Source organism: Molothrus ater, chromosome Z (genome assembly GCF_012460135.2).
Source record: "Molothrus ater isolate BHLD 08-10-18 breed brown headed cowbird chromosome Z, BPBGC_Mater_1.1, whole genome shotgun sequence".
Lineage (NCBI taxonomy): Eukaryota > Metazoa > Chordata > Aves > Passeriformes > Icteridae > Molothrus > Molothrus ater.
This window is the reverse complement of record NC_050511.2, coordinates 31225013-31250811: the sequence shown is the minus strand read 5'-3', so window position 1 is coordinate 31250811 and position 25799 is coordinate 31225013. Positions and strand designations below refer to the sequence as shown.

Sequence of the window (25799 nt, the reverse complement as noted above, 5' to 3'; positions counted from 1 at the left end):
TTGTTTCTGGCAATAATGCTAGAAGGTTGCCAGAAATACTAGTCATATACTTTGCCTGTGTAAATAGTTTAAAAAGATGGATGGATGGATGGATGGATGGATGGATGGATGGATGGATGGATGGATGGATGGATGGATGGATAGACACTTGTATTTATTGCAAGTGCAGATGAATAATACCACAAAAAAATAAGGTTTCTGTTGGAATGAATGAAATAACTGCAAGGTTTTTGTTCTTGACCATTTAATTTTAGTGCACCTCTGGCCTTGTATGGATGATTCTATTTTTAATTAGAAAACATAAATAAATGGAATAGCTATTAAGGTTGTTAACAATAATCTCTAAAACTTTCACTGTGTTAACTAATGCTGTCCCAATTGCTGAGGAGTTAATGAACTCTTCCAATTTTTGCACTGATAAACTCAGTGTCATGGTTTTCACTAAAGCTTCCACTTTCTGGGTATGATGCTATGTTGCATTCATGATTTTCACACAGATTTTACAATAATGAGTGAGACCTTTTCAATATACATAGCAATAAGGTCTCCAAAATGATCAGAAAACTGTAGATAGCTTTTTATTTCCCACAAATGCCTTCCCTGTCTCTTCAGTAGAAATTTCTTCTTACCAGATGCATCCTTTAGTTACTGAGCTGCACAGTTCAAAATGTAGTTCTCTTCATACTATATTAATCATGGAAATTTTGAACTTAAATGTCCACTGAACACAGAGTATTTGTTTACAAAATGTTTTGAGTGGATGTTACTTTTGCATTCAGCAGCAGCTGAAAGAAGAACACAGGCGGACTCCTAAAGAGAACTTGTCAGTAAAGTCAGGAAACAGGTTATCAACACTTAGCCTGTTCTTATTGTGTCCCTTATCATAATTGACAGTTTGACGTAAAACTGGGTCACATGATTGCCAGGGAGGTATGTAAATGGCTAAGAGGTCACCTTTCACATAAGCTTGCTGGAAAGGAAACACATTTAAAGGAAGTTTCAGTCAGAACAATGACAATATGCAAATGTTAAGTTTTATGGTCTCTTCTCAACTAACAGAAGCTATAGCAGTCTCCTATTACACTTTCCAAATTACAATTCTTCTTTCACTAGCTATCACAGAAACTTGAAATGGATGTTAGTCTTAGCCATTCTTTACATACAAGGCTACAAAATCTGCTTAAATACTAACCCCTAAAAATCATTCATACTGTGATTAAAGATTGAGCTTTTGGGCTGTGGGTTTTTAATGTATGTGTGATTTGCATACTTAAAACACTGCAGGATGGTTGTGCTTGCAAGGTGCTGTTTAAACTGTGAAGACAGCTATAGTAAAATCTAGCACTTGGGTAGAACTTCACATCAGTATGTCTCACAGCTCTGGAAAGTGTAAAACAAAATCAATTTCCTGGCATTCTACAGAAGAGAAGCATTCAGTCTTCTTCTTTGCTTGTCTCCAGGCCTGTGTCCACTTCCAAGCTTGTGTTCCCTTCCTGTAAAATATCTGAGGTGAATGAGGGAGTTGCACTGCCTCCCAGGAGAGATGCATGCAGTGCTTTGTGCTCTCAGCTGCTTCATGAGTGCAGCAGTGGGGGTGTATCATAGGAATAAGGGCAGAGCCTAGGATCCAGGACTAGGAAAATGCCTGAACTACCTGTGAGGATTCCTCATCTTCTGCAAGGCTGGGCATCCATTTCCACTTCATAATATAGACTCATCCTCTTTCTCTTGTAGTTAAATAAGAGATAAATAAGAAAATCACTGATAATGTTTTGAGGATGGAAGATGTTATGGTAGTGAGGTATTTGTGGCTTGCTTTGCTAAAAATTCACAGAACTGTGGACTCAAGGTCAAGTCTGTTCAGCAGCCTTCTAGGGAAGACTTTTCACCATGTCACATGTCAAGTCAGGTAATTGATTTTTCATTCATAACATACATTTGAGAAAATTAGTAATGTTTTCAGCAGTTATTAGATATCTCCTGGGGACCATTTCTTATGACTCTCTACTGAGGAATGTAAGTTTTCTCAATTAGTTTCCTGCCTCTCCTCTTCACATATCTTGCAGAGAAATACTTTTAGGGTGGCTTATAGTGGGTAAGAATGACTGTGCCTTCTCCACTCCAGCTAACACTGTAGCATGGTTTTAGAGGTACCTAAGTTACTCTGAGGAGAACTAGACAGAAAGCTTTCAGTATTACTCCAGATGATATATAGCACTTGAAATACTGTAGTAAAGTGCCTTATGTCCTTCCAAAGCTTAGTATTCATGTCATGTCTATGCACCCAAGCTTTCCCTTCTGGGCTACGTGGACATCCTCCCTGCTCCCAGGGCAGCCTCCCACTGCTGCTGAGATCAGACTTTTTCCATCAAAAGGAGTCCAGACTTACAGAGTTCTATTAAATTCTAAAGTATTTTTACCCAGAAGCCACTCAACATATGCAAAGGATGCAGATGCAGACTTTGGAAGTGGTATTTCTAAATCTTAGACATGCAGACATCTTTCAATAGGGGTGACTTGGGAGAGGAAGTTTTACATGAGGGAGAGTTTAAAAAAATAAAAATTCCGGGCAGGTTAATTTTTAAAGACAATGGGGCATCTATGTGAGCCAACTGAGGAATGTGGAACAGCAGTTTTTTACATTGGAAGGTGTATTTCAGTACAACTAATACAGCCCTGGGCTTGTCACAGAGCCAGCTGTCATGCAAACCTGCACCTCTCCACGGTGTTGTCTGTACTGCAAGCATGGTGCAGTGAACACAGTACTAACTGTGAGTCTCATGGAGCATGAACCTTCTTATAAATGTGCACGTACATGCTTACAGATTAGGTATGAAATGAACATGTTGCATTATTTTCTTTGCAGTATTTGGCTGTATGTGAGTCGAGGTACATGTGACTGTATATAATAAGCAGCATGCCATTACTAACATTTATGAAATATGTTTCAAAAACTTTGTGGTGCTTTCTTAATGATAAATTTAACACATAAACTGTATGTGTGGAAGGTTTTCACACAGACTGTGGGAAGAATACAGTGATATAGTGCAGAAGCTAATTTACTAAAATGCAATATATCAGTCTCTTGCTCTTTTCCCCAAATGGCAAATGCAATTAAGATCTATATAACAAGTTAAGTGCTTGCCAGATTTTTGAGTTATAACTAAGTGAATATAATAATTTGGTAATGCTAAGTTTGTGATTTTAGTATATTTTTAATGGTTCTAATCAGCCACAGGTTGTTTATGCATAGATTTTATATTTTGTGAAGAAGTAAAAGAGGTGGATGGGTGGGAGAGTTTAACCTTTCAGTCTTTTGTTTCAGCTGCAACTGAGTTTTTATAGCTAAGTTAAGAAGCTCTAAAATATGCATTTGTAGTGAAGATGATGACATCCTTAAGTATAATAGCAGAAATATGTCTACTGTACATTGAATAACTGGGCTGACATATTTTATTATGTTTTCATTATTAAAATCAAGCTCAGGATCCCATTTTGTATAGTGACTAAATCAAATGTTTACTTACCCATTTCTTTAAACATGTTTAATATATTATTCACAGTTACCTCTAGCAAACTTTTAAACTGCATGTTTCCTTTTCTGGTTAATTTCATGTGGTTTAGTCATGCTTTTAATGGCCTTTAGAAGGTCCCTTGGAGTTCTTTAGATAACAAACAAGAAACAATCCCTATGAAAACATCAAAGACTAACATTTCCATTTCTCAGACCTTAACAGCAGGAAGCTTATTAGTCTAACAGCCAGACAGGGTCAGGTTTGCAATATTGTCTTGTCCTCAGCATTTGTATTTTTCAGGAAAAGACTGCAATAAATTGTGCTCCTGTGAAAACAGTTTATTGTAGTTTGTTTGCTGTAGCCTGTGCTATCTCAAGAATGTGAACATGGACAGAGAAAACTAAAATGCATTGAATGCAATTAAACTCGGCAAGATTATCTTCAGAGTGTCTAATAATATATTATAGTACAGCAATTTATATAAACATGACTATACAGAGAATAAAACATATATTTTCTTCAGAAACCAGATAAGTTCACTTTCTTAAGCTTAAAAATAAGCAGCATATATTTTCAATAAATCTGCTAACACTACTGGGCAGCTGTTAAATAAACAGAGCTGCTGAGGGTTGCTTGAACAGTCTGTGAAGGCAGAACTGATGATTTGAGGATCTGGGAAGAATTTGTTTCAGCTAATATTTAGTACATTTGTCTTTATATTAAAATGCAGTAAAGTATTTTAAATTCTACTTTTCTGAGTCTGAACACGATTAGATTATTTTATCACCTCTTGCGAAGTGATACCCCTTTCAGTAACACTTGATTAATAAACTTCAGTTACAAAATATCTTTACTCTTCTTAAATGGTTAGATAACAACATAGAATTTGTTTAATTTTGGCAAATTTTCTATAAATTGCATGTCTTCTATATTTACCAAAAGCATGCTAGAAGATATTGATTATATTTTACCATACTAAATACACATTATATAGAGCACTGCTTAAAAAGACAGCATAATTATTTCCTTTCTTAAAGTATCGCACTATTGATTATTAACATTTCCTTTTATTCCAGCTCAGTTTGTAATCTAATAATGGCTAATTGTTATGTGCTACACACAAGTTACTCTTTTATGCTTTATTAATAGAGGATCATATTAAAGTGGCATTATATTAAACAAGTCTATAGGCATTTATCTCTCAAAATAAGTTATTTTTCTTTGTTTTGTTTTTTAAAGTTACTTATTGGGAAAGTAAGACTTTTGCCATGTACAGTACTAGTTTGCATGTATTCATTTAAGTACTAAAAACTGTAGTATGCTCGATCCATATCTGACTGCTAGGTTTCAATTGACAGCTGAGAATTTGTGACTGGACCATGAATCAAAACGGCAGGCATTTATACCCCAGTGCCAGTGAGGATACATTGGGAATTACTTGGCAAAGGTAACATTTTAATTATTTCCACCCCTACACTGCCTCTAAAAAGTTGCATAGAGCGGCAATATCTGTTTTAGTGGGCCTCCAGATTATATGTGACAGCATTATGATAAAAATATGTGTGTAACATTTCTCCTAAACACATTCAGGTTATCTTTCATGCAAGCTGACATTAGATGATCCCTTAATGTGACACCTGAAATAATGTCATTTGCTGTCCTATGCAAAGGGTTTGCGAGTTGAAGGAAATGCTGATCTTAGGCTTTAAAAATGTCTTTGCTCTCATATTTTTGGGACCTGATTGTTAAGAGAAAGAAAACTGTGCTTTTAGAGGTGTAGATGAGTATAATAATAAATGGCTGAGGTGGTGGTTGGTTTTGGGTGAAGAATAACTATATTATTCATAGAGACATTTCTTACCAATTGGCTGGTGTAGTTTTAGGTCACTAACATATACCTGAAGGTAAGATACGAACCATTTTATTTTTCAACTAGATAACAGAAAAGTTAGGAACGATTTACAAAAGAAGTTTCTTTTTCTATGAGCCCACCCTATTCTCCCCCCAACAAATAAACCAAACAATAAACTTTATTAACCTTTGATATATTATTAATTTATTAGATTTTACATCTCTTGGTATATAGTGGACTGTGATAACAGCAGAAAGATAAACAGCCTGTTTATCTAAATAATTTAGATAAACAGCCTGTTTATCTAAATAGGCGTATAAACTAATCAACATAATTTTGATACATCAGTTTTCATCTTTTTCATGTACAGGATTATCTGTAGCACTCAATGAGAGTTGTCCATGTAAGGCTTGTAGGTTGGGAGCCTATCAGATGAAGTATTAGCCACTCACTCATTAAATAATTTAAAATATTTTTTTAGAAATTTATGTGTACATGAAAATATATGTACTTCTGAATAGATAGTGTTAGTATGTGTGTGAGTGTAATTTATACGTATTATAAACAAAATGCCTTCTGATGCATTGTGCTGATGGTACTATGGATTGCTAGAAGTTTTGGGAGTTTTGAGTATCAACTTGGAAAAGAAATTACTGAATTTAAAAACTAGTGCTGTTTACAAATCTGAAGTTTAATTTCTCCTGTATTTGGTTGTTTGTTTTTTTTTTTCTTCAATTTATATGAAGCAATGTTTTAAATCTGGAAGAATTGTGGCGGTAAAATAAGACCTTGTCATTTCTTTCCTTATATATTAGAGAGTACAATGGAAAATTAGCTAATGGATTCACCTCATCTCCTCAAGGGCTGTGATTCACATTACAAATCCCCATCACACAGTAATTGCTATAGTTTTCAATGTACTGCCAGGAGTGAATGGAAACGAAGCTTTTATAGCACAGAGGGGGTGATTTATTCTCCCACTACAAAGTGACATTTTTCAGGGCATTGACAGGCATTAGAAAATTACATCACAACAACCTAGCTAGGAGCATCCTCACACAGTTTTAATCAGTCGTCACTCGAGCCCCCCTTAAAGCAATGCCAGTTACACCGATAGAAGCGCTGTCCTAGAGTTTGGTGAATTCTGTTTTTCAGTACCATCATACAACACCCTGGGCATAAATTGTGAAAAGAAAGGAAAAGTGGAGGAAAACATTTCTATGTGATGATCCAGGAAACTTTAGTGGTGATTGAAAGCCTTCTCCATGATCCATTTCCTGTTACAGACCACACTGCTTTGCAGATCACTCCAGAATGCTGCCTGCCACTGTGACCCTACCAACAAACACAAGCACTGGCAGAAGAGCTTGGGCACAAAACCTGCCATGGACATTTTTTTTGAGGCCTAGGCTATGCCACTTTCTCTTGGATTATGCACAGCCTAGAAGGACAAGGAAGCAAACAGTTCCGCCTAAGCAGATGGCTTTTAGTTGTTGGGTTTTCAAAAATGACATTCTTCAAATGCCACAGAGATAAGGACCTAAGAAGAGAAATTATACCTGCACAGGTTAATGGGCAGTGAGTCTTCTAACACTAAAGCCAACATAAGAAAACAAGAATATATTTCAAAAGTAATTGTCACATGTGGGCAAAGAAATATATACCAATCCAAACAAGTTGTTGCAACTCCAAATGGTTCGATAAATGTTTGATTATGTGATTTCTTTAGATCTGCAGAGCTCAGTTTGATTGTACTCAATCTCACCTTTTACATCAGGCTTTTGTGGTTAAGTATACTGATTTTCAGAAGGGTTATTGACCTCAGGCAGGTGAAAATGTTGGCAGTCCCTCAGTGTTAGCTGCTCTGTCTCTACAGATACAAGGTAGCAGATATGGTCAGGTTGAAACCTTTGTCGTCAGGCATTGTTGGTGAACCACACCTTGGAAGTTTGGAAAAGGTGAATGACAAAAAATTTTCTGTTATTTCTGTGTGTCTTTGTCTTACTAATAGTTGCCTATCCCACCTCGTGGTAGGTAAAATGCATAGATTTCAAATTTCTTCTTTTTTGTTTTATTTCCTTAGAAAATTATGTGTCTGTTGGCATCTAAATATTCAGGTATAAAACAGTAGTGGTCTGTATGCAAAGACTGAACTTTGCAGAAAAGAGAATATGAGTAATACTAAACAAAAAAGGACCAAAAAGCCACAAAAACTTAGATCACTGATACACCCTTTTCTACAAACCCAGAAGTCTTGCAGTGAAAAGTGATAACAAAAAATAAATAGTCTGCATAGCTGAGTTAAACATTCTAGTATCTTTAAAAGAAATATTTATATTAAACATTCAGTGAGCATCCTAAAAAACCCAAAATAAAATGGAAAAAAACCCCATCCCAGTTATTTGGTGAAGTATTTAGAAATAGTAATTTTTACTTTGCTCCTCATACCAAACCATCTACAGCTTTTATTTGGATTGGTTTGATTTTTTCATTGCTTACTTAGAACATTTAGAATATTCTGTTGTTATATGACTTTTTATATTTATTAAAAATGTATTTTTTTGTGTCTGCTGAAATTTGAACACCATTTAAACACATCAATAGAAATAAACTTTCCAATACTTTTATGATCATTTAGGTAATTTTTTGGTGTACTTGTGAAGAAGATATTCAAAACCATTAAAAAACCCCAAATCCTTATTTTTTTGATAATGGCAGTTCTTTTTTCCTAGAGACAGAAGGCGAGGAAAAAGTGTGAAAATCTGTAAGGCTCATTTAGAAAAATACAGTCTCAGTCACTATGTGAGGGCAAGACTGTATGCAAAAAGTACATTTAAGAAAAAAGTGAGAGTGACAAAATGGGGGTGTGTGTGTGAGGCTGATAGCATGAGTTTGATCCTAAATCTAAGCCACTCATTACACCACTGATGGTATTTCCAGTATAAATACTCATAAAAGCTGGCATGATGGGTCTCTCCTAGACTGTGTGGAATTTTTGCAAGTCTTCCACAGACTGTTAGCAGCTTTGCATTGCCAAAGTGTACGCTTCAATTCAGCTATCAACAAATGTATTTTTATTTATATTAATTCTTTTAACAATCGTTCTGCATTAACTGTTTAACATTACCTTTACCCTATCCAGGCAAATGGACTAGGCTAGAATTTCATGCTTTCATTCTGTTATCTTGACACATCAGCATAGTACAACAGCTGGCTCAATCCTGGAGATGCTGAGGGGAGCACTGTTCTCAGAGTGCTGAATTTCTTTCTCAGCTGTAGCTGTGGGGTATTCAGCATTCCAAGCATCATTCCTCTCCCTCCCACTCCCCACCCTCCCCACACCACTGTGTATTTATGCTAACAGTGCTGATAAGGCAATCAAATGGGGAAATCTGATTTATCAGAGAGAGAAGTCGAAGGGGAATTGAGAATGGGTGCATATTGCTTTTGCCTTACAATATCTTGTTCACGATTTGTATTGAGAAAGCATATAGCTAAAATTACACAGTATGTCTGTGGAAACACATTTTGGCAAACACAGACACCTGTTAGAGCAGTAGTTCATACACTGTGGCCTGTGTCCCTCCCTCATTCCTCTCCCCAGCAATGGTTTGGAATAAAAGTAGCAAAAAAGCCTAAAGTTTCCTGAGTGCAAAAATATTCATAGAGAGAAAATCAAATGATTTCTTATCTTTATAAATTTAAGTAACTAATTCTAATAGTTATGCACAACTCTGTAATGCATAATGATGTACAAAACATTGTTTCCTCCCCATCCAGGCAAGGATCTTCCTAAGAAACACTTCCTAAGAACACTTCCTAAGAAATTAGTTGTATTCAAGCCAGACTTGCATGCTGCCATCTCACAGGAAATGGGTCAGCAATCCATTAAGATGCCATTAGATAATCTAATTTGGAACTTAATCTCTAAATTAACCATGCTCCATACTTGAGGCATACTTGAGAGAAAGAAAAAAAGTTTATGTTTGAATCGATAGGGGAGCCGAAGCGTGAAGAAGGCTGTTTGTTTTTTCTGTAGCTGTGGTCACGTCTCAAGCCGTCTGGTAACCAGGAGAAACCAGACATGATGTAATTCCAGATTGAACTTGAACTTCAGGGACTTAGAATGGGGGAACAATGGACCATAGGAATCAATAATGTCCATTTTCCACATGATTATGTTTGGAGCTTTAAGTTAAACTTTATGGGAGAAGCAACAAGAACTGCAGTGTGACCAAAATGAATGAGTTGATCTAGAAGTAAGATGCTAAAATAAAGAAAACAACTTCAGTAATAATTTCTGAGCAGCACTGCAGATTCCAACAGAATTAGAAAAGTTCTTGCTCTGCAGTGAACTGGTTGCCTGTTCTGAGATCTCTTTGTTCTCTTAGGTGGGACAAACTTAATCTTATGTTTCCTGTCAGATGATTTTTGGCAGCTGCTAGGGAAGGAGGAGCATATTATTGAGAATTCCCAAGTGTAAACTTTATATTTAACCCCTTGGTTACTCCAGCTTTCTACTTCCTTATCATGTTACCTCCAATTGTTTCTTTTGAATCAGTACAACTGATTTGTTTGGGGTTTATTTTGTTTGTTTGTTTGGTACAATTAGGATCATCTGTATTATTATTTAGTCATGCTAATTTGATAAACTTGTAGTTACATTTTTTTAAAATGTTAAGGTAAAAATTCTAATGGTTTGAAATTAAAATAGTGATATTTGGGAAAAGAAAAATGTACTGCAGGTGTGTAAAGTTGAGAGTTAGTTTTTCATGGGCACCCCAGTGGACTCTGGTAACCACGCACAAGTTCTCTGTGGTTTGTCTTGACTTGGTCAGAGCCTCCTCTGTGCAAGTGCATGTTTGAAATCTGCTGTTAGTCCTGTTCCTGCACCAAATTCTTGTACATGAATGGTCCAAAGCACAGCATGGAAATGCACGATTTCTCTGGGCACTCCCTCTGTTGTGGGTATTCTTTGTAAGTAATGGGTTCTGTAGCCTCTTCCTGACCTTTGTGTACCTTTTTGTGTTTCACTGCCACAAAAAGAAGTTTGCAGGGAATAGAATAAATAGTATTCTTATAGATTTTCCTTTTCCCTCCCATGGGCATAAATCTTTAACTCCTCTGTCTGCTAGATGGGTGATATGTGCCTGCTAAACTGCAGAAGTCATCCTAAACTAAACTAAGATACTTCACACATGTCTTGAAACAAGTACTCAACTTGGAGGTGAAATTTGGAAGCTATTTACCTATGGATGCCAGTTCGTAATGGTAACAGAAGTACTCCTTTAAGTGGATGTTGGAAGGGTGGTTATTCTTTTGGCAGAAATGCAGAAGTGGAAATTTAACCAGGACACTGAGAGTAGCAAAATTGCATTTCCAAAATTCTTATGATCCAAATAATTTTAAATGGTAAAACTCCCTGCATTTACATGGGCAAATACTTACTAGAGAGAAGTTCCTTGCTTGGTGGTTTACTACCGTCATTTCACTCAACATTGATTGAAAGGTATTTCTACCTTTTCCATCCAAGGACTGACTTTGCAGGCTCTCCTCTACCTTCTGTAAGGTAGTATGTATATTATGTAAATTATGTATATTATAGTAAAGCTGCAAGAAGGAAATACTACTTTAGATGTACTTTCTGAATGGTAAAATACTCTTACAGACTTCTGAAACTGCAAAAGAAGGAAGGTAGTAACTGATGGAAAATAAGAATATGAAAGACCTCCACATTTATTCAGGTCAGATTAGATTTATTTTTTATTGCATTTAGTTAATTGTTTAACATTATTATGGTCTTTATGTTATTATAACCTCCAAAGTGGACTGTATATACATATAATATAAGCACTACTTGTGGTCCATTCCAGTAATATTTTAATCAGAGGTTCTTGAAACAGAAATTATTATCTTTAAGAGGAAATCATGGCAGAAATCTTGATTGAATTAACATCTGGAAACTGTAATGGAAAGTATAATGGAGAATGTTAACCCTGTAGTATGCTTGCAGAATTTTCCTTTGCTGTTTTATTGCATTTGAACAGATAAATACATTATACTTCCTGTAGATAGAGAGGGAACTGTTGACTGTATAATGTATTTGATGGTCTAGCTATGGTGACGAGAAAACTGCTAGCAGTAGTGAAATCACTTAAAAGTGTGATGCTTCAGGAAGGTGGTCCTGCAACAAAGATAGATCTGAATCTCACAACAGATTCTTATGGTGCTTCTCACGTAATTTTCTTCAAAACTTAGCCTTGAGCAGTTTTTTAGGTCTCACTTCATGTTTCAGTGGAAAGGCATTTATATTATAACTTCTGTCAGCAAATGGATAACAGATTTCCTCAGGAGTAGTAAACGGGAGTGTGGGGTAGACCTGTTTAATTCCACTCATATACAAAGATTTCTTATCTGAGGAAGCAGCCATGTGGGCATCCTGTTAACTTCTACAAGTACAACCACCTTGTCTGTGTTCTGGGCAATGGAAAGAATTTTGGCTTCCCTGGTTGAGGCGCTTAGTGGACAAAGGCAGAGTGTTGCCTCTTGGTTTTGTGAAACCAAGTGCTGAATTTTAACTCACAGCAACTGCTGGATGGTATGGTGAAGGGAAAAGTGTTCCTCCATTTCCTGCTCATGTGGGCACCTAGACAGAGGTTGCTTTGCAACCTGAAGTATCTGTCACTCCTGCTAGGATGTTCTGCAAAAAAAGACATTGGATGGTTTCCATGGCAGAAGCTAAGCTCTGCAATACTCAGAGAGGTCCTTTCTGAGTAGGCTGGAGAAGGCTAACAGGAAGACCTTGCTCTTCTGGGCAGTTAGCCTTGCTTGGCTTCATATTGTGGGAAGTGCTGGGGAGCTACAAAGCAGAGTGTGGCTCATAGGACAGATGAAAGTCCAACTAAATTTGCCATAAATGTAAAGGGGGTGGTGGGAATATTGGATAGACAGCCATATGCATGTAGCTTAGCAGAGCTTGTGTTGTGTGTTTGGTTATTCACAGTTGTGTCACAGCTGTTCTTGGAGCTCTGTGCTATGACTAGGGCTGTTTTCCTCAATAGTTTTCATTCAGTTTTCTTCCTTTGTCTTCAGGAAGCCCCTGATGGTGGTACCTGGACTGGGGTGGCCCAAGATAGAGTTGCATCCACCTGCAGTATGATAATGTTATTTTCTAAACTACAACCAGAACTCATCAAGCCTTGAAAAGAATGTCTTAGGAAATGCCAGCAAACAGAGGGAATGGGCCAGTGCAGCCAGACTCTGCCCAGTGTGTGTGCTTAGACCAGGACTTCAACTACCTCCAGAGGTGGGGAAGAGGTGGCTGTTCCAGTCCTGCAGGCAGACAGTGTGTGGCTGTCTTGGTCCCCCCAGGTGCTCTGCTGCCTGTGCAACATCTCTGGCAGAAGGCTTGGTGTGAGCTTTGAGACAAGGGGCTTTGAAACTCCTGTGGGATATGCACAGTGTTAACATGGGTGATGTATTACTCCCTCAGGATTCATAAGTAGTACTGACAAATTTCTTGCAGTCTGGTCATAATACAAGGTGGGAGGCTTGAAATGTTTAAATAAACACCTATATTAAACTGTTAGGTCATATGGCAACAACGGTCATATTAGGAACTTGCTACAACTTATTTTTATTGAGCAGTTTCCATAAAAATCAAGATCTCTGTCTTGTATTTGAAGTATCAGATAAAAACTTTGTTGCAAATACTAATTTGCTTTTAGTCAGAACTGACTTGTTTCCTTCACCCACTGTAGTCACTAGAGGGCTGGCAACTTTAAAACAAAGCAAAAAGTCAAAACTGTATTTATCCAATTGTTGACATGCACTATAAATCTTCAGAAAGATAACCTGGAGCCTGTGTGTTTAGCCTTTGCCAAAGAAATTTTTTAAATAGAGTGTTGACCTCAAACAAAATTTATAATCTTTGAGTTAGTCCTCTATCTTTTTGAAGTCACTAAACACTGTAAATCCCATGTAACAGGACGGCAAAGAACTGTGCATTGTAAACATATATGCAGACAGATCCCAAGCAAACAAATCTGACTGGGTCTTTATTTTTTACTACTAGTTCTTATTTTTATAAATCCACATGCTTGGAGGCAATTTGCTTTGTGTCCATTATTTCAGCATTTACTTCTTAACATCACTGAAATCCAAAGAGGAAGGAACAAAAAATGCATTTTAAAACAAATTGTGAAGGAAGATGAAGAATAAGTTGAAACAATTAAGCCACTTAAATGAAATTCTGGTATTGAATTTTTATTTTCTTTTTGGAACATATTCTTTTCATTATATCATCTTGGAAAAATCTTTCGTGCATAACAAGGTTTAAGTTTTTTGTGAGTGCTTCAAGATTTGTGGTCTAACTGTGATTTTCAAATTTCAAAAAGGTTTTTATTTTCCTTCAATAGCAGATTTTTTTTGTAATAGTCAATAGAATTAAAACAACAAAAAAAATTAAACATATTAGCTGATCTTAAATTTTTGAAAACAGCAATTTTAAAAAAAGATTTTCTGAAAAGTTAAGACTCTGCAGATTTTTAGGTGTTCTTTGAGAATACACCCAACTGAAGTAAAAAAACAACAGCCTTATTGAAAAGTATTTATACTTCAGACATTGAAAGCATTAAGATATTAATATTTATTGTATTTTCTTCATGAAATAAGATTAGTCCTTCTCCTTTGGGAATATGGTCTTTATTGAGACAAGCAGGTCAAGAACTATTTCCACTTTTTTGTGTGTGTAAAACATAGCACCGGAAATTAATTGCTAGGAGTTAAAATAGTAAATTAGCAAGTTTAGTGAGGTAAGTATTTTCAAACAGAAGTAAATTACAGAAGCCGTTTGTATTTTTTTACTGTGAAAGACCTGAGAAACTTGTCCCCTGGTATTCACAAAATAAGTTGACCACTTTTCAGCAACTGAAATGATCATAAAAGCTGCCAAATGAAATGTAATTATGTCATGAACATTGGAAATAGATAAAAAAGGTCAATTTTCCTCTTTACACCTGATGCCATAAAAGCGCATCTGCCTGTCCAGGGAGAGAGCTGTGAAGAAATGGGCCAAAAGATATAGAAGGAAGAAAAATTTTGCCTCCACAATACACATGTTGAAGGGCTGCAGATGTGTTATCAGGAAGCTTGTTGGCCTAATCCCGGAATATAATTCGAAATAAGCACTTATGTTTGAGATAAACACTGGAAAAGCTCAGTACAATGAAATGCAGAGGAAGGGTGGGTTTGCATGCTATATGTCCAGTGCTGGTATTAGCTCTTTGGCAGTGATGCTGACTTGATGATGCTGTTTTTCTTCTGAATAAATGTGACAAAACTTTCTCCGAAGTCATAGAATCATATAGCTTACGATAGTTTGGTTTGGACTTCTGGGTTGCCAGAACCACATCTAAGGAAAGGGCTGCTCAGGCTACTGGGTACTGAACACAGCAGATGAGACCCATCTTTGAGTATCCATCCATCTTGCAAGTACTACTGATTGGTGCCTGGTGAACCTGTGAATGCCATTGGGACTTCAGCTCCTTAGTGACAGAGTTCTTTTAAAATGATGACTTAAGTTCCTAGTCATTGAATCATCCTTGAAAATACTTTTTTTTCTCAGAGGCTTGTTTTAAAAAATATGGTACTTGCTGTTACCCTCAACTCATGGCTACCCTTAGCTGCAAGTGTTTAGATGATTGGATCCTGTGTTAACTGGTGTTTCTGAAACTGACATTCTTAGGGAATTTTTTTTTTTAAACCAATTTTTTTGAACATAAAAATCCTCTGTTCTTATGGGCATCCTTAAATCTCAGAGGCCCATCTTGGGATGGTGACAAGATAAACTGATGTGTTGTAAAGTGGAGGAAATCTCACAGGATGCTGAACCACTGAATCTTTATGCTGTATTCTTGAAAAAAGAACACCTGTACCCTGTGGTATATTTCACTAGCTCTTAAATGATATCCATTGCACTGTGTAGTGTCATTTGTATGGTTTAGTTGTGTCTTCTCTATATATTTGCATATGACATTTTTGGAGGTTTTCATAAACAAACAGACCACTTAGTGTAACTCAGGAATCATACAACTTGCTACTGAGTTCAACACAATTATTTTTCTTTCAAACAACTCATACTTTCACAAAGAAAACTAGGAAGTAGAATCTCAAGTTACATTCACAAATTTTCTTTCCAGCTTTATCTTAAGTAGTGCTATTATTAATGAATATTAGCTGGACCTTGATTCAAATTCATTGTATACATGTTTAATATATGTTTTTTTTTTTTCTCTCTCTTTCCCTCCTTGTCTCTTTCCCCTTTTCAACAGTCCTGGTACCTGGGCTAGCTTGGTTCCTTTCCAAGTATCAAATAGGACACCGATCCTGCCGACAAATGTCCCAAATTATGGTTTGAACATAATTGGAGAGCCTTTCCTTCAAGCAGAAACAAGCAACTGAGGGAAAAAAATTAAAAGCAAAATTAAAAAAAAAAAAGAAAAAAGGGAAAAGAGAAGAAGACAGTATGAGAAAAGAACCTGAAGAAAGAAGAACAAAAATAGACCAGCAATTGCAGCTCTTACAATCATTAATTCTCTTATGGTTGAAACTGAAATGATATACAAAGGGTCGATGATATTTCACTGATGAGTAGAATGCAGCTCCTCCTTAGTAGCCTTTGTTATATGAAGTCCACTGGGAAATAGATGTTCTGTCTCTGACAATATATTTTAACTGACTTTCTAGATGCCTTAATATTTGCATGATAAGCTAGTTCTGTTGGTTTAGTATTCTTGTTGTTTACGCATGAGATCACTATTCCTGGTTATCTCACAAAACAAAGGCTAGGCAGCGGAGCTGCGGGAGGACAAGGGCCGTGAGCCAGATATTTTCTCAACAGTCTGATTTCTAAATGTTTTAAAAATAAGCTCTGTAGCCTTTAGTTATCAGTATGGATTTATTAAACTTTGGCCCTTAATTCAGCCTTTTTCTAGTGTGTTATGCAGTTAAAATTTTCAATCAGTATGAACACACGGGCTCTATGGAAGAAATGCCTCTACGCAGGTAAAAGTGTTATCTTCTCATGCAACAGTAAAAAAAGAAAAAAAGTGACATTTTCCCCAGTAAAGAAACACTTACAGAGGCAAGTGCAATTTAAAAATCATATCTAAGAGGTCATCACTATAAGTCCTTCAGCCCTTGGACTCTAAATTGAGGGGATTAAAAATAAAAAAATTACTTTGAACAAACTTATTTTTCCCCTCGGTTTTTGAGGGCATTAAAAGGCATTAAGTCAAGACAAATCACGTCCTTGAGAATAAGAAATCAATGGAAACACAGCACTTATGTTGGTTTAGCTGCTGCCTCCACAGAGGGGTAGGATTTATTTATTTAAAGTTACTTGTTGCATCAAGAACCCATAGGGTTTACATGTTTCTGTAAAATCTACATCATAGAGACAAAGACATAGGCAAATCCATGTCACAAGGGCAAAGCTTACCGTTTACAAACTGGTAATACCAGGATGGGGATATGTTGTATTTAAATAATGCACTCTTAATGTAAGTCTAATTACAGGGTGCTGTAAACTTGCATGGTGCTTTCAGAAGTTAGCCTTGTTCAACAATTTTCACATATTGACAGAAATATAATGTGCATGGGCAGACATTTTGCCTATATGTCTCTTTAAAAATTTAAAATACTCTTTCCAGTAATCCTAATTTGCACGAAGATATAATGTCCACATTACGTGCCTTGCCTTGAAATCTAAAAAATGGAAAAAAAGAAAAAAAGAAAAAAAACTACAAAAAAATTGACATCACTACACTTGTTTTGCTGCATTTATTATAATTTTAAATCTTTACCATTTTTATGAAAAAATATTTTGTACTCCAGATGCGAAAAATGTGTGACATCATGGATTTTTTAGACAGTTATACCTTTATCTCACATTTATAGAGCATATCATGGCTGTGTATAGTTGCCGCTTAAGAATTGTAATCGACCAGCAATATTTTCAGTATTTTGGTGTTTTTTCTATTAACCTTTCATGTTTTTCATCTTCCAATTAATATTGGGGGGAGGGGATACAAATTTATACGAATTATGCAATACCAAGTTTTGCCTATGTAGGTAGTGCTTTTAGCTGTATTGGTTATTATAGGTAAGTACACAGATTTAAAAAAAAAAATAATGTATGCTTTTTTTGTTTGTTTTAATTGACCAAAGTGGGTACTGCTATTTTTGCAGTGTGATGAGGTCCTTTTCTGTACTGAGAGGTGGACAGGGGATTTTTTTTTATACATACATATATATATATTCTGGGGTGGGGGGAGGATTTTTAACACTTTACAGTGTAGCTGTGAAGCAGTGCACCCTTAGCCAGGCAAGGGCTGCAAAGCAACTGTTCTGCCTACTGTGACAAACTTTCAAATAGGTTCCCTCTTTTTAACTTCCCACCTGGGGTGCAAGCTGAAATCATTTCTGGATTTTAAAAATAAATAATGAATTCTGTTGGAGGCAGACTTGACTTGAGGAAATTGTTTTACTTCAAGGTTTTTTTTCACGAGAAAGAGAGACAGACAGAGAAAGAGGTCAAGACCCACAGTGAGATGAAGTCTTTTCCATTCTGGCAAAGATAATGCATCCTGAAGTGTTCATGTTAGAAAATGTTTTTAGCTCAGAATGACAACGATGTTTGCTTTGTCTAGGAAATGCAAGTACAGGGCCAAAATCTTTGCTGACATAATTCCACTGACTTCAGTAGACTCTAGAGATGCTCAAGCAGAGAATTTGCCCCCTTATTCTGCTTGACCTTTTTCCTGTACATAATTTTTTTTTTATATTCCAGTCCCCTCTTGCCCCAGCAATTCAAATTCAGCATTTGAATTACAATTTTCAGCCTGGTTGGACTATGTCAGAAATTTGCAGTCTTCTCATAGAGATCAGATGGAGACCTCTGGGGTGTAGTGGAGAAGGAGTTTCTTTACGCAAGGAATTAGACCATGGTAATAAAAGTGCATTTCCAGTAAGATCTCATTTTGCAGACCAGTAATGGGCATGTTGCTGGTGATCTCTTACACACAGGGCATCTCTGCAATGTAGGGCTCAACACAGGGTTAATCTTTCTTTAAAGCACAGTCTTCTACTAGGGTGAAAGCAGAGGAGCGTATAGTCATGTGGATGGGAAAATTCATCCCTTTGCAGTTGTCTCTGTGTTTGGGAGGTTTTCCTACACTGGAACAGTGCCAGAGGCACAATTCCAGCAGCAGCCACCCCAATGAGCCCTGGTCAGGGTGTACCACCATCAGTCCCTTCTGGCTCCAGCTGTGGTTAAGAGCAGTGGTGGTGCCACATCCCCATGTGTCCACAAGAACGGAGTGTGTAGGCAGAGCTTGAATGGCTACAGAGATGGGAATTGTAGGAAAATAAACTTTGAGATTTAGCTAAACTGGAAAAAAATAAAACCAAACAGATAAGACACAGACACAAAAAGAAATGTGGGGTTCTTTGGTTCTCTTTCAGAACCCTTCAGTAAGTAAATTTGTTTGCTAAGCACGTGGCAAAGTCTGCTAGACCCAATCACAATGTGCCTCAGGCCTTGGCCTGGTAAAACAAAGTATATGTTGTCCTTTACACGTCATGATACAGCGTAGTCTGGGAGCAGAACTGTGCTGAGGGCATATCCTTGATTAGTTCCATTAAAAAGGTATTCCCTGGAAGCTTTTAATACCACACTGGGACAAAACTGGAACAAGTTCAGGCTTCAACATGAAATATCCAGAATGGAAATTGCCTTTTGTAGGTAGAAAGATGCCCTTAAGAGAGGTTTTTTTTTTTATCTGGCCTCTTGTATGAAAAAATCTGAGCTTAAAGATGCAATTTTTTAGAGAAGTAAACTCCTTCTTTAAACTGGGTTATTCAGCAACTGTGGGTTTTTGTCACCTGCCTCTCTAATAGAAAAGCCTTCTTGGAAGATAATGAGCTTTTCATTTACTGTATGCTTGGTTTTAGTTTGGTTTTGTTGGTTGTTTTTTTTTTAAGCTCAGCAGTCAAAAGATTAAGATAAGATTGAGAACTCAAATCCAGTCTCTGGCCTCCTCCTTCACCAGGAAGTGTATTCTGACTAAATTGAGCCACCCCGTTCTATGTGCACTGTTCTGCCTTTATTAAGTTGCTTTGCAGCCCTGGCCTCATGGCTGTGCCACTGAAGTGTGTTTCCCCTGGAGTGACATGAACGCTTGAGGCTTGACTAAGGAAAAAAAAGGCAGTGAAGGAGACTGTACATAAAGACATGGCAAAAATATTAATTATAGCAATATAGTTGTGGGGTGATGTTCAGGTGGGCAGCTCCATTGAAAATATGTGAATGAGTTTGTGAAGCTGCAAGTAGCAAGAAGAAAGGATGATCTTCTGACTAAACCGCCTACCTTGTAGACAGTAATTTGTACACTGTATAGTTTTGTTAAGAATTTTTTTTTAATTAAAATACCCTTGTTTGTAAAGCTAACTTTTTAACAATTATAATGGAAATTTGTTTCCATTTTTAAACAAGAATATTCTTTGTTTAGAAACTGGACTTGGGTTAAAACTCTCCAGTTTCTTAATTTATGTATTAAAAAAAAATCTGTCCATGTTAGGAGTTATTTCGCATATTCCTGTGCTTGAAAAGCATAGGTTACTAATTCTTTAAAAATGTAAATGGAGAAAATTATATTTTATGAAGGTTATTTTGTTGTATTTAGTATTGGAAAAGTTGGTTTTCAGAGCATTTCAAAATGTTGGAAGCACCACTGTCTTTTTTTTATTAGTATATATGGCCTTTAGCAAAAGTTTTTGTGATTGTTACATGATGGTATTTAAGATTAGGTTCACAGAGCTATTCAGGATAGGCAGAGAGCTAAAACAGTACTTAAGTCTCACACAGCTGTGTCCTCAGGGAGCAGAATTTTGGATTTGCAACTTGTAGCTTCATAAGGACTTAATGAAAGAGATTGCACAAAGACATCTGTGACACCGGAGTGTGTTCTGTACTTAGACCTAAATTATATGTACTGTGTGAGATTATGAAGGCTGCAGAAAGTTTTCCCATATTCAGTGTACAGTTTTCACTTTTAATGAAAAAACTCTCTAATGTTGCTGGCAGTAAGGCCCCAAGCATGACATCCTTTATGGTTTACATGATCCTGTCAAGGTCTTTTGCTAAAGTTAACCAGCTGTATGCTCCTGGATTTTTTATTGGGTTTCTATAGAAAACTTTAGGGGAAAAAAAAGAGAGTAAAATCCCATGCCAGCTAATCAAGTTAAACAGTAAAGGCTCAAAGCTGAATGTTCTTCTCCATGCTGAAGGAGCCAAAAACCGCCTCCTTCTTATTTGCACTTTCTGCTAGTTCCCCAGTTTTATTAATTCCTCAAAATTGTGTGGGTGTGGTGGAGCACTGCAGTTGGAGGATAACATGGACCACTGATTTTGCCCTTTAAACCTGCACAATGACCTTTGCATCAGCCAAACTTATTGCCATGACAACTCTTTGTACTGTTTCCATGCCACAGCTCTGTTGGTCACGTTGTCAATAGTAAAGGGGACAAGTTGGAGACGGTCAATTTTTACATTTTTTTTGTTGCAATTTTTTCTTCAATGGTTGTAAGTAGTTGTTTGTTTTTTTTTTTTTTATGATAAAAGGGTTCACTAGTTAGTACTCTTTAGAAATATCTGTGTGTTGCAATTCAGATGTATGTTGAATTTGTGAAAAGGGCTTCAGTGCCACTAGCATCATGAATAGAATAAGCCTTTGATACTTTCATTGCATGATACCGTAACAGTAAAACAAAAGGTGGCCTAAATAAATGGAGAGCAGTGTGAGCTAGTGACACTAAAGCTAGTCTTTGTATTACTGTATTTTTGACAGAATGATTTTGAAAACTGTGCTACAGGGACTGATGTGGCAAATGTATCTCTATATGCAGAAGGAAGTTTTTTAAGAAGTATGGCTTATTATGCATTTTTCATTGAGGGCATTGAAGTTGCATGGACTGATAGAAGTTGATGCAAAATGAGAAAGAAACAAAAACCAGCAAAATGTTTACCAAAAACTCAAACAAATGAGCAGTGCCTGTTCAATTTCACAGTCTCTGTTGAGTTCAGTTGTAAATATGTTTCAGATAACATTTTCTTCAAAAATAATCTCTACAACATTGTAGAATGTGAGGGGTTCCTCAGTCCCAGGCATAGGCTTCTAAAGAGCTGCATTAGATTATGTCTTCATCAAGCTGTTAATTTGTGCTTATATCATATAGAACTTTTAGTAATCTGGGAAGAGGCACCCCATCTCAATGATATTTCTCTGAGAAAACTTTTGTAGGGCTGTGTGTTTCTTTAGATACATTTAGTACAACTGTAGGTGACAAGTAGTCAGTTATTGCTTGCTAGCTACATACCAGGGTTGATCCATTTTAAAACTTTTGGCATTTTTTCCCATACTGTAGGCCATAAATCCTGAAGGTTACATTTTAATTAAAAAGAAGGTGCCTACAGAGTCTTTGTGTAATGAACCTTCACTAGTAGGATGCATTACAGTACAGCTACTTAATTTTGGAATTAGAGCCCTCTGGCATCAGACCTGATTTTAGCCTGAGTGTTAACAAAGGTTTTTATTGTGCCTGGTTGGAGGATAAAGTGTTCTTTCTGGTACTTTTTTTTTTTAGGTTACAAATGAACTCAACTGCCACAAGTTTTAAACTGGTGTAAATCAAGCTTGACTTAATGTGATTGTTACTGTTATATCCAGCCTATACTGCTAGCAGCTGCTCATACTGCAGTCAATTACTGGAAGCGGATATATTTCCTATGCAAAAACTGTTTAAACAATAAAAATGAGCTATGCTACAGACCTGGCCTTATGTTTTCTTTTCTGTCTCTAAAAGTCATAATTGGGAATATTTTAGCAACAAACCTAAAACCTTGTAGCCTGATAGCATGGCAAAACTTATGGAATTCTGTGTATGTCTAGTTGAGATTTACATATTTGTTTGCGCACCTTTAGGCTTAACTTACTTACACTGAAAATGGAGGAAAACAAGAGCAAAAGGAGATGCAATCAGGTAATCAGCTCAATTTAAATTTTACATTTAGTTTTCATCATATTCAACCAACACTAGTAATTATACAGGTAATCTTGATGCCAAACCAATTTTTTTCTTTTATATACTCTTCAGAAATATTTGTAGCTCTGTAGCTTATTATGGTATAACTATATAGATTTGTGCTAGTAGTTTCCCATCCTGTTTGACAGAAAGACAAACTACATTCCTAGGCCCCTATCCTATCTTCCTTCTTCTGAGAACGAAGGTCAAGACATTGTCCCATAAACAGCTAGCAAGGAAGGGAGGCTTCTGAAGAGGGTAGAACCAAAAGGGGGAATTACCTCAACATCTGTGTTTCTAATTGGGGATTCTTGTCAATTATGCTAATTTTCTAAACTTATAAAACTGTATTTCCTCTGTGTCACGTGTGCATTTTCAGCATATTTTTGGCATTTACTTCAGCATGTTGTGCACCTGAGGGGGCCCTTCATAAAAGGTAACTGCAATTTTATCACCTAATTGTATCTAGCTCATGATTTCAGGGATCAGAAAAAGGCATCAATCTGAACTGCATCTCCTGTGATGTAAAATTAGGCATGATAGCAGAAGGTCAGGAGACCTCTGTTTTGTTTTAATGTTATTGATTTGTGACAGACATTCAATCCTTGATTTCTTAACCATCTTCATGATTACATTTTTGTTGAATAAAAACAGGAAGATCGAATCTTCCCAAAATTCTTCCTGAAATCAGGAATCTTTACATTAGGTCAAGATCTTTCAACTCTACAAAAGAACTACTTTTCTTAAGCATGAATCAGATGTACATATGGGATGTTTCATTCAGTTCATGTTCTGGGAAATAGAAAATTTTCTTCTCAAACCACTAGGATTCCATAAATCAGTACCAACAGTTAACAAGTAACATGAATATGGTCAAATTACTGGTGGGATAAGAGTGTCAACATTTAAACTGGATTATATATAAATAATAAAATTTTGTCCCACAGTGAAGTGAAGCAGCTCTCCATATACTTAAATGAAAGTATTCTTCAGTTTCTAGAGCATAAGTTTTATCCAGCTGCAACCAGTAATGTGAAAAATATAATTTTTTTTTTAAATTTTTCCCTACTGGTTTCTTAACACAATGACCATTTGTTTATTAAATGCACTCATTTTTTTCTGTGTGAGGCCCTTTTCTGTGTGTGTGTCTTTCCAAAACAAATTGTCAGGCATAAAAATTTAGGAAATTCAAATGATTTTTCCAGTTGGGGTTTCATTGAGTGGTGCCATTTGGCCATGATTTGAAGACTATATTAAGGCCCTCAGGTTCCATGTTTAAAGATCCAAACCAGAAAACTTTCCTGAATAATCCAGAGACAATTGAGTTCAGCCTCTTCTTTCTGATAAAAACCTGCCCTATTTCTCCAGCCACTCTTCAGCTGACCGCAAAGCAGGCCGCTGATGAAGTGTGCAGCAATCCTCCACGACCTTGATCCTCGACTCTGTGCGTGCCAGCTCTATGGTGACCCTGATGCAAATAGCTGGAAGGAGAATGGCAGCTGCCTGAGACTGCCAATGCCATAGCCAGAGCTGCAATGCCATGCTCAAGATACACAATACAGTGTCCTATACCACCAATATGAAAGGACCAGGAAGGAGAGAATGCAAAGAGCATGGCTTGCAATGTTGTGGTGATACAAAAAGAGGACCACTACTAGTTCAGGCCTTACAGCTTTCCCATTTACAAGATTTTTGAGAAAAAATGGACAAACAACTGTTTTTTAACAGGTCCAGTGTTATTTTTGTGTATTTTCCCATGAGCATAAAAATTATAATTGAAAAATAACATAAATCTTGACACCAGATCCAAACACATGCACGAGCAACAAAGTAGAAGTGTGCAGAGCAACCACAAAGATTTTTGCTGCTTAAATCATTACATGAAGTTCTGAAATCTTTGCTATATTTGAGTTTCTTTTTGAGAATTATCTTAATTTTTATGTTCATTACAGATCTAAATTTGCACAGTAAAACTGTTGGTCAATCAGCTTCTGATTTCTTGGGTAATACTTAAAGCAAACATTGTCTTGGCATCTTGCTTGTGAGCCTTGGCCCATGGGTGTCCATTTCTTTGGGGATGTTCCCCTGGCATTCTGTTTCTTTGGATCTGTTCTCCTGAATGCTAGGGGACCCTTGGGAGTGTTTAACTGCCAGTGTCTGAGTCACATCCAGGAGTGTGTATGAACACATGGTTATTGAACTCTCAGGACTGAACTGAATTTTGTCTGGAATTTGCTGGAGGGAAGAAGATTGCTGCTATCCAGGTGATTCTCAGGCACTTTGTCACATCTCCACTCAGGAGAGCTGCAACCTAAAGTCTTTCTGGTAAGGTAACTACAGGATTGTTTCACAAGATTTTTTTCATAGATAGATTATATAAGTCACCCCAAGAAATGGTAGAACTATGTCGACTAAGATTTAAGAACAGAGTCCAAACTAAAGCAAACTGTTGGCATTGTCATTTTGACAGACATAAGCAGGACCTAACCAAGATCTTCATTAGAAGAGGCATCCTACTTCTGCCTGGAAAATGCATCTTTAGTGTTCACAAATAGTTTATTTAAGGTTCTTGACATGAGAGCAGCCACTATGACCAAGGCCATTACCCAGAAATGTTGATGGACTGAGCTACTGAGAGCTCTAAAGAGCTGAGCAAGCATTCAAGTGTGTCTTGAACTCAATTTCTAAATTTACCTTTTATGGCATTCACCATTATGTTGTACCCTGTATCCACTTTTCTTACTCTGTCATATCAGTATGTTCTGAGAAAGAATGGAATGAACAAAGTTATAGGACATTGAAAAATATGAAATTTAAGGAAAAAGCAACATATGGGAATTATAAGGACACCACCAGTCTTTCATATCAACATTCTCTTATAGTGGGTGTCTGCACATGCTGTTATGAGGTATCTAAACAGAATCTGCTGCTTTAAAAAAAGAGAGATTGAGGAGTAGGTGGGACATCTCCTCTGAAAAAGCTGACTGATGCCACTGGGAATTAATAGAAATCCCTCAACTGATTTCTAACAGGTCTTATTAGAAAACACCTATTTTGCTGCCAAAGCATCTTAATTAAGGTGAACATTTTTTCCAGGCCTTAATATCTATACCTTTTTCTTTTTTCCCTTGAGATGGGTGCCTTAGGGTGAAAGCAGATGTTCAAAGCAGAAAATAATAGTTTCTGCAGCTAAGATGATGCTCACTACAAAACAATTGTCTCCATTGGCTTAATTTAGACACACTGCAGCTGCCAAAACCAGCACTCATTGCTGTGGGCAGACAGGCAAG

At 36.7% G+C, this 25799-nt stretch overlaps 1 protein-coding gene across 5 annotated transcripts in view; it reads left to right on the top strand.

Annotated features, from left to right (window-relative positions):
- The window catches only part of NFIB (nuclear factor I B), a 169999-nt gene extending 147745 nt beyond the window's left edge, over positions 1–22254 (top strand). For 3 of the 5 annotated variants that reach the window (XM_036402809.2, XM_036402807.2, XM_036402806.2), the window contains 2 exons: positions 4874–4962; positions 15699–22254. In XM_036402809.2, the coding sequence (XP_036258702.1) occupies positions 4874–4962; positions 15699–15828 (219 nt within the window). In that variant the 3' untranslated portion in view covers positions 15829–22254. The remainder of the gene's footprint in view (positions 1–4873; positions 4963–15698) is intronic. The other 2 variants (XM_036402810.2, XM_036402808.2) reach the window with 1 other exon arrangement.
- Positions 22255–25799: the final 3545 nt, after the last annotated feature.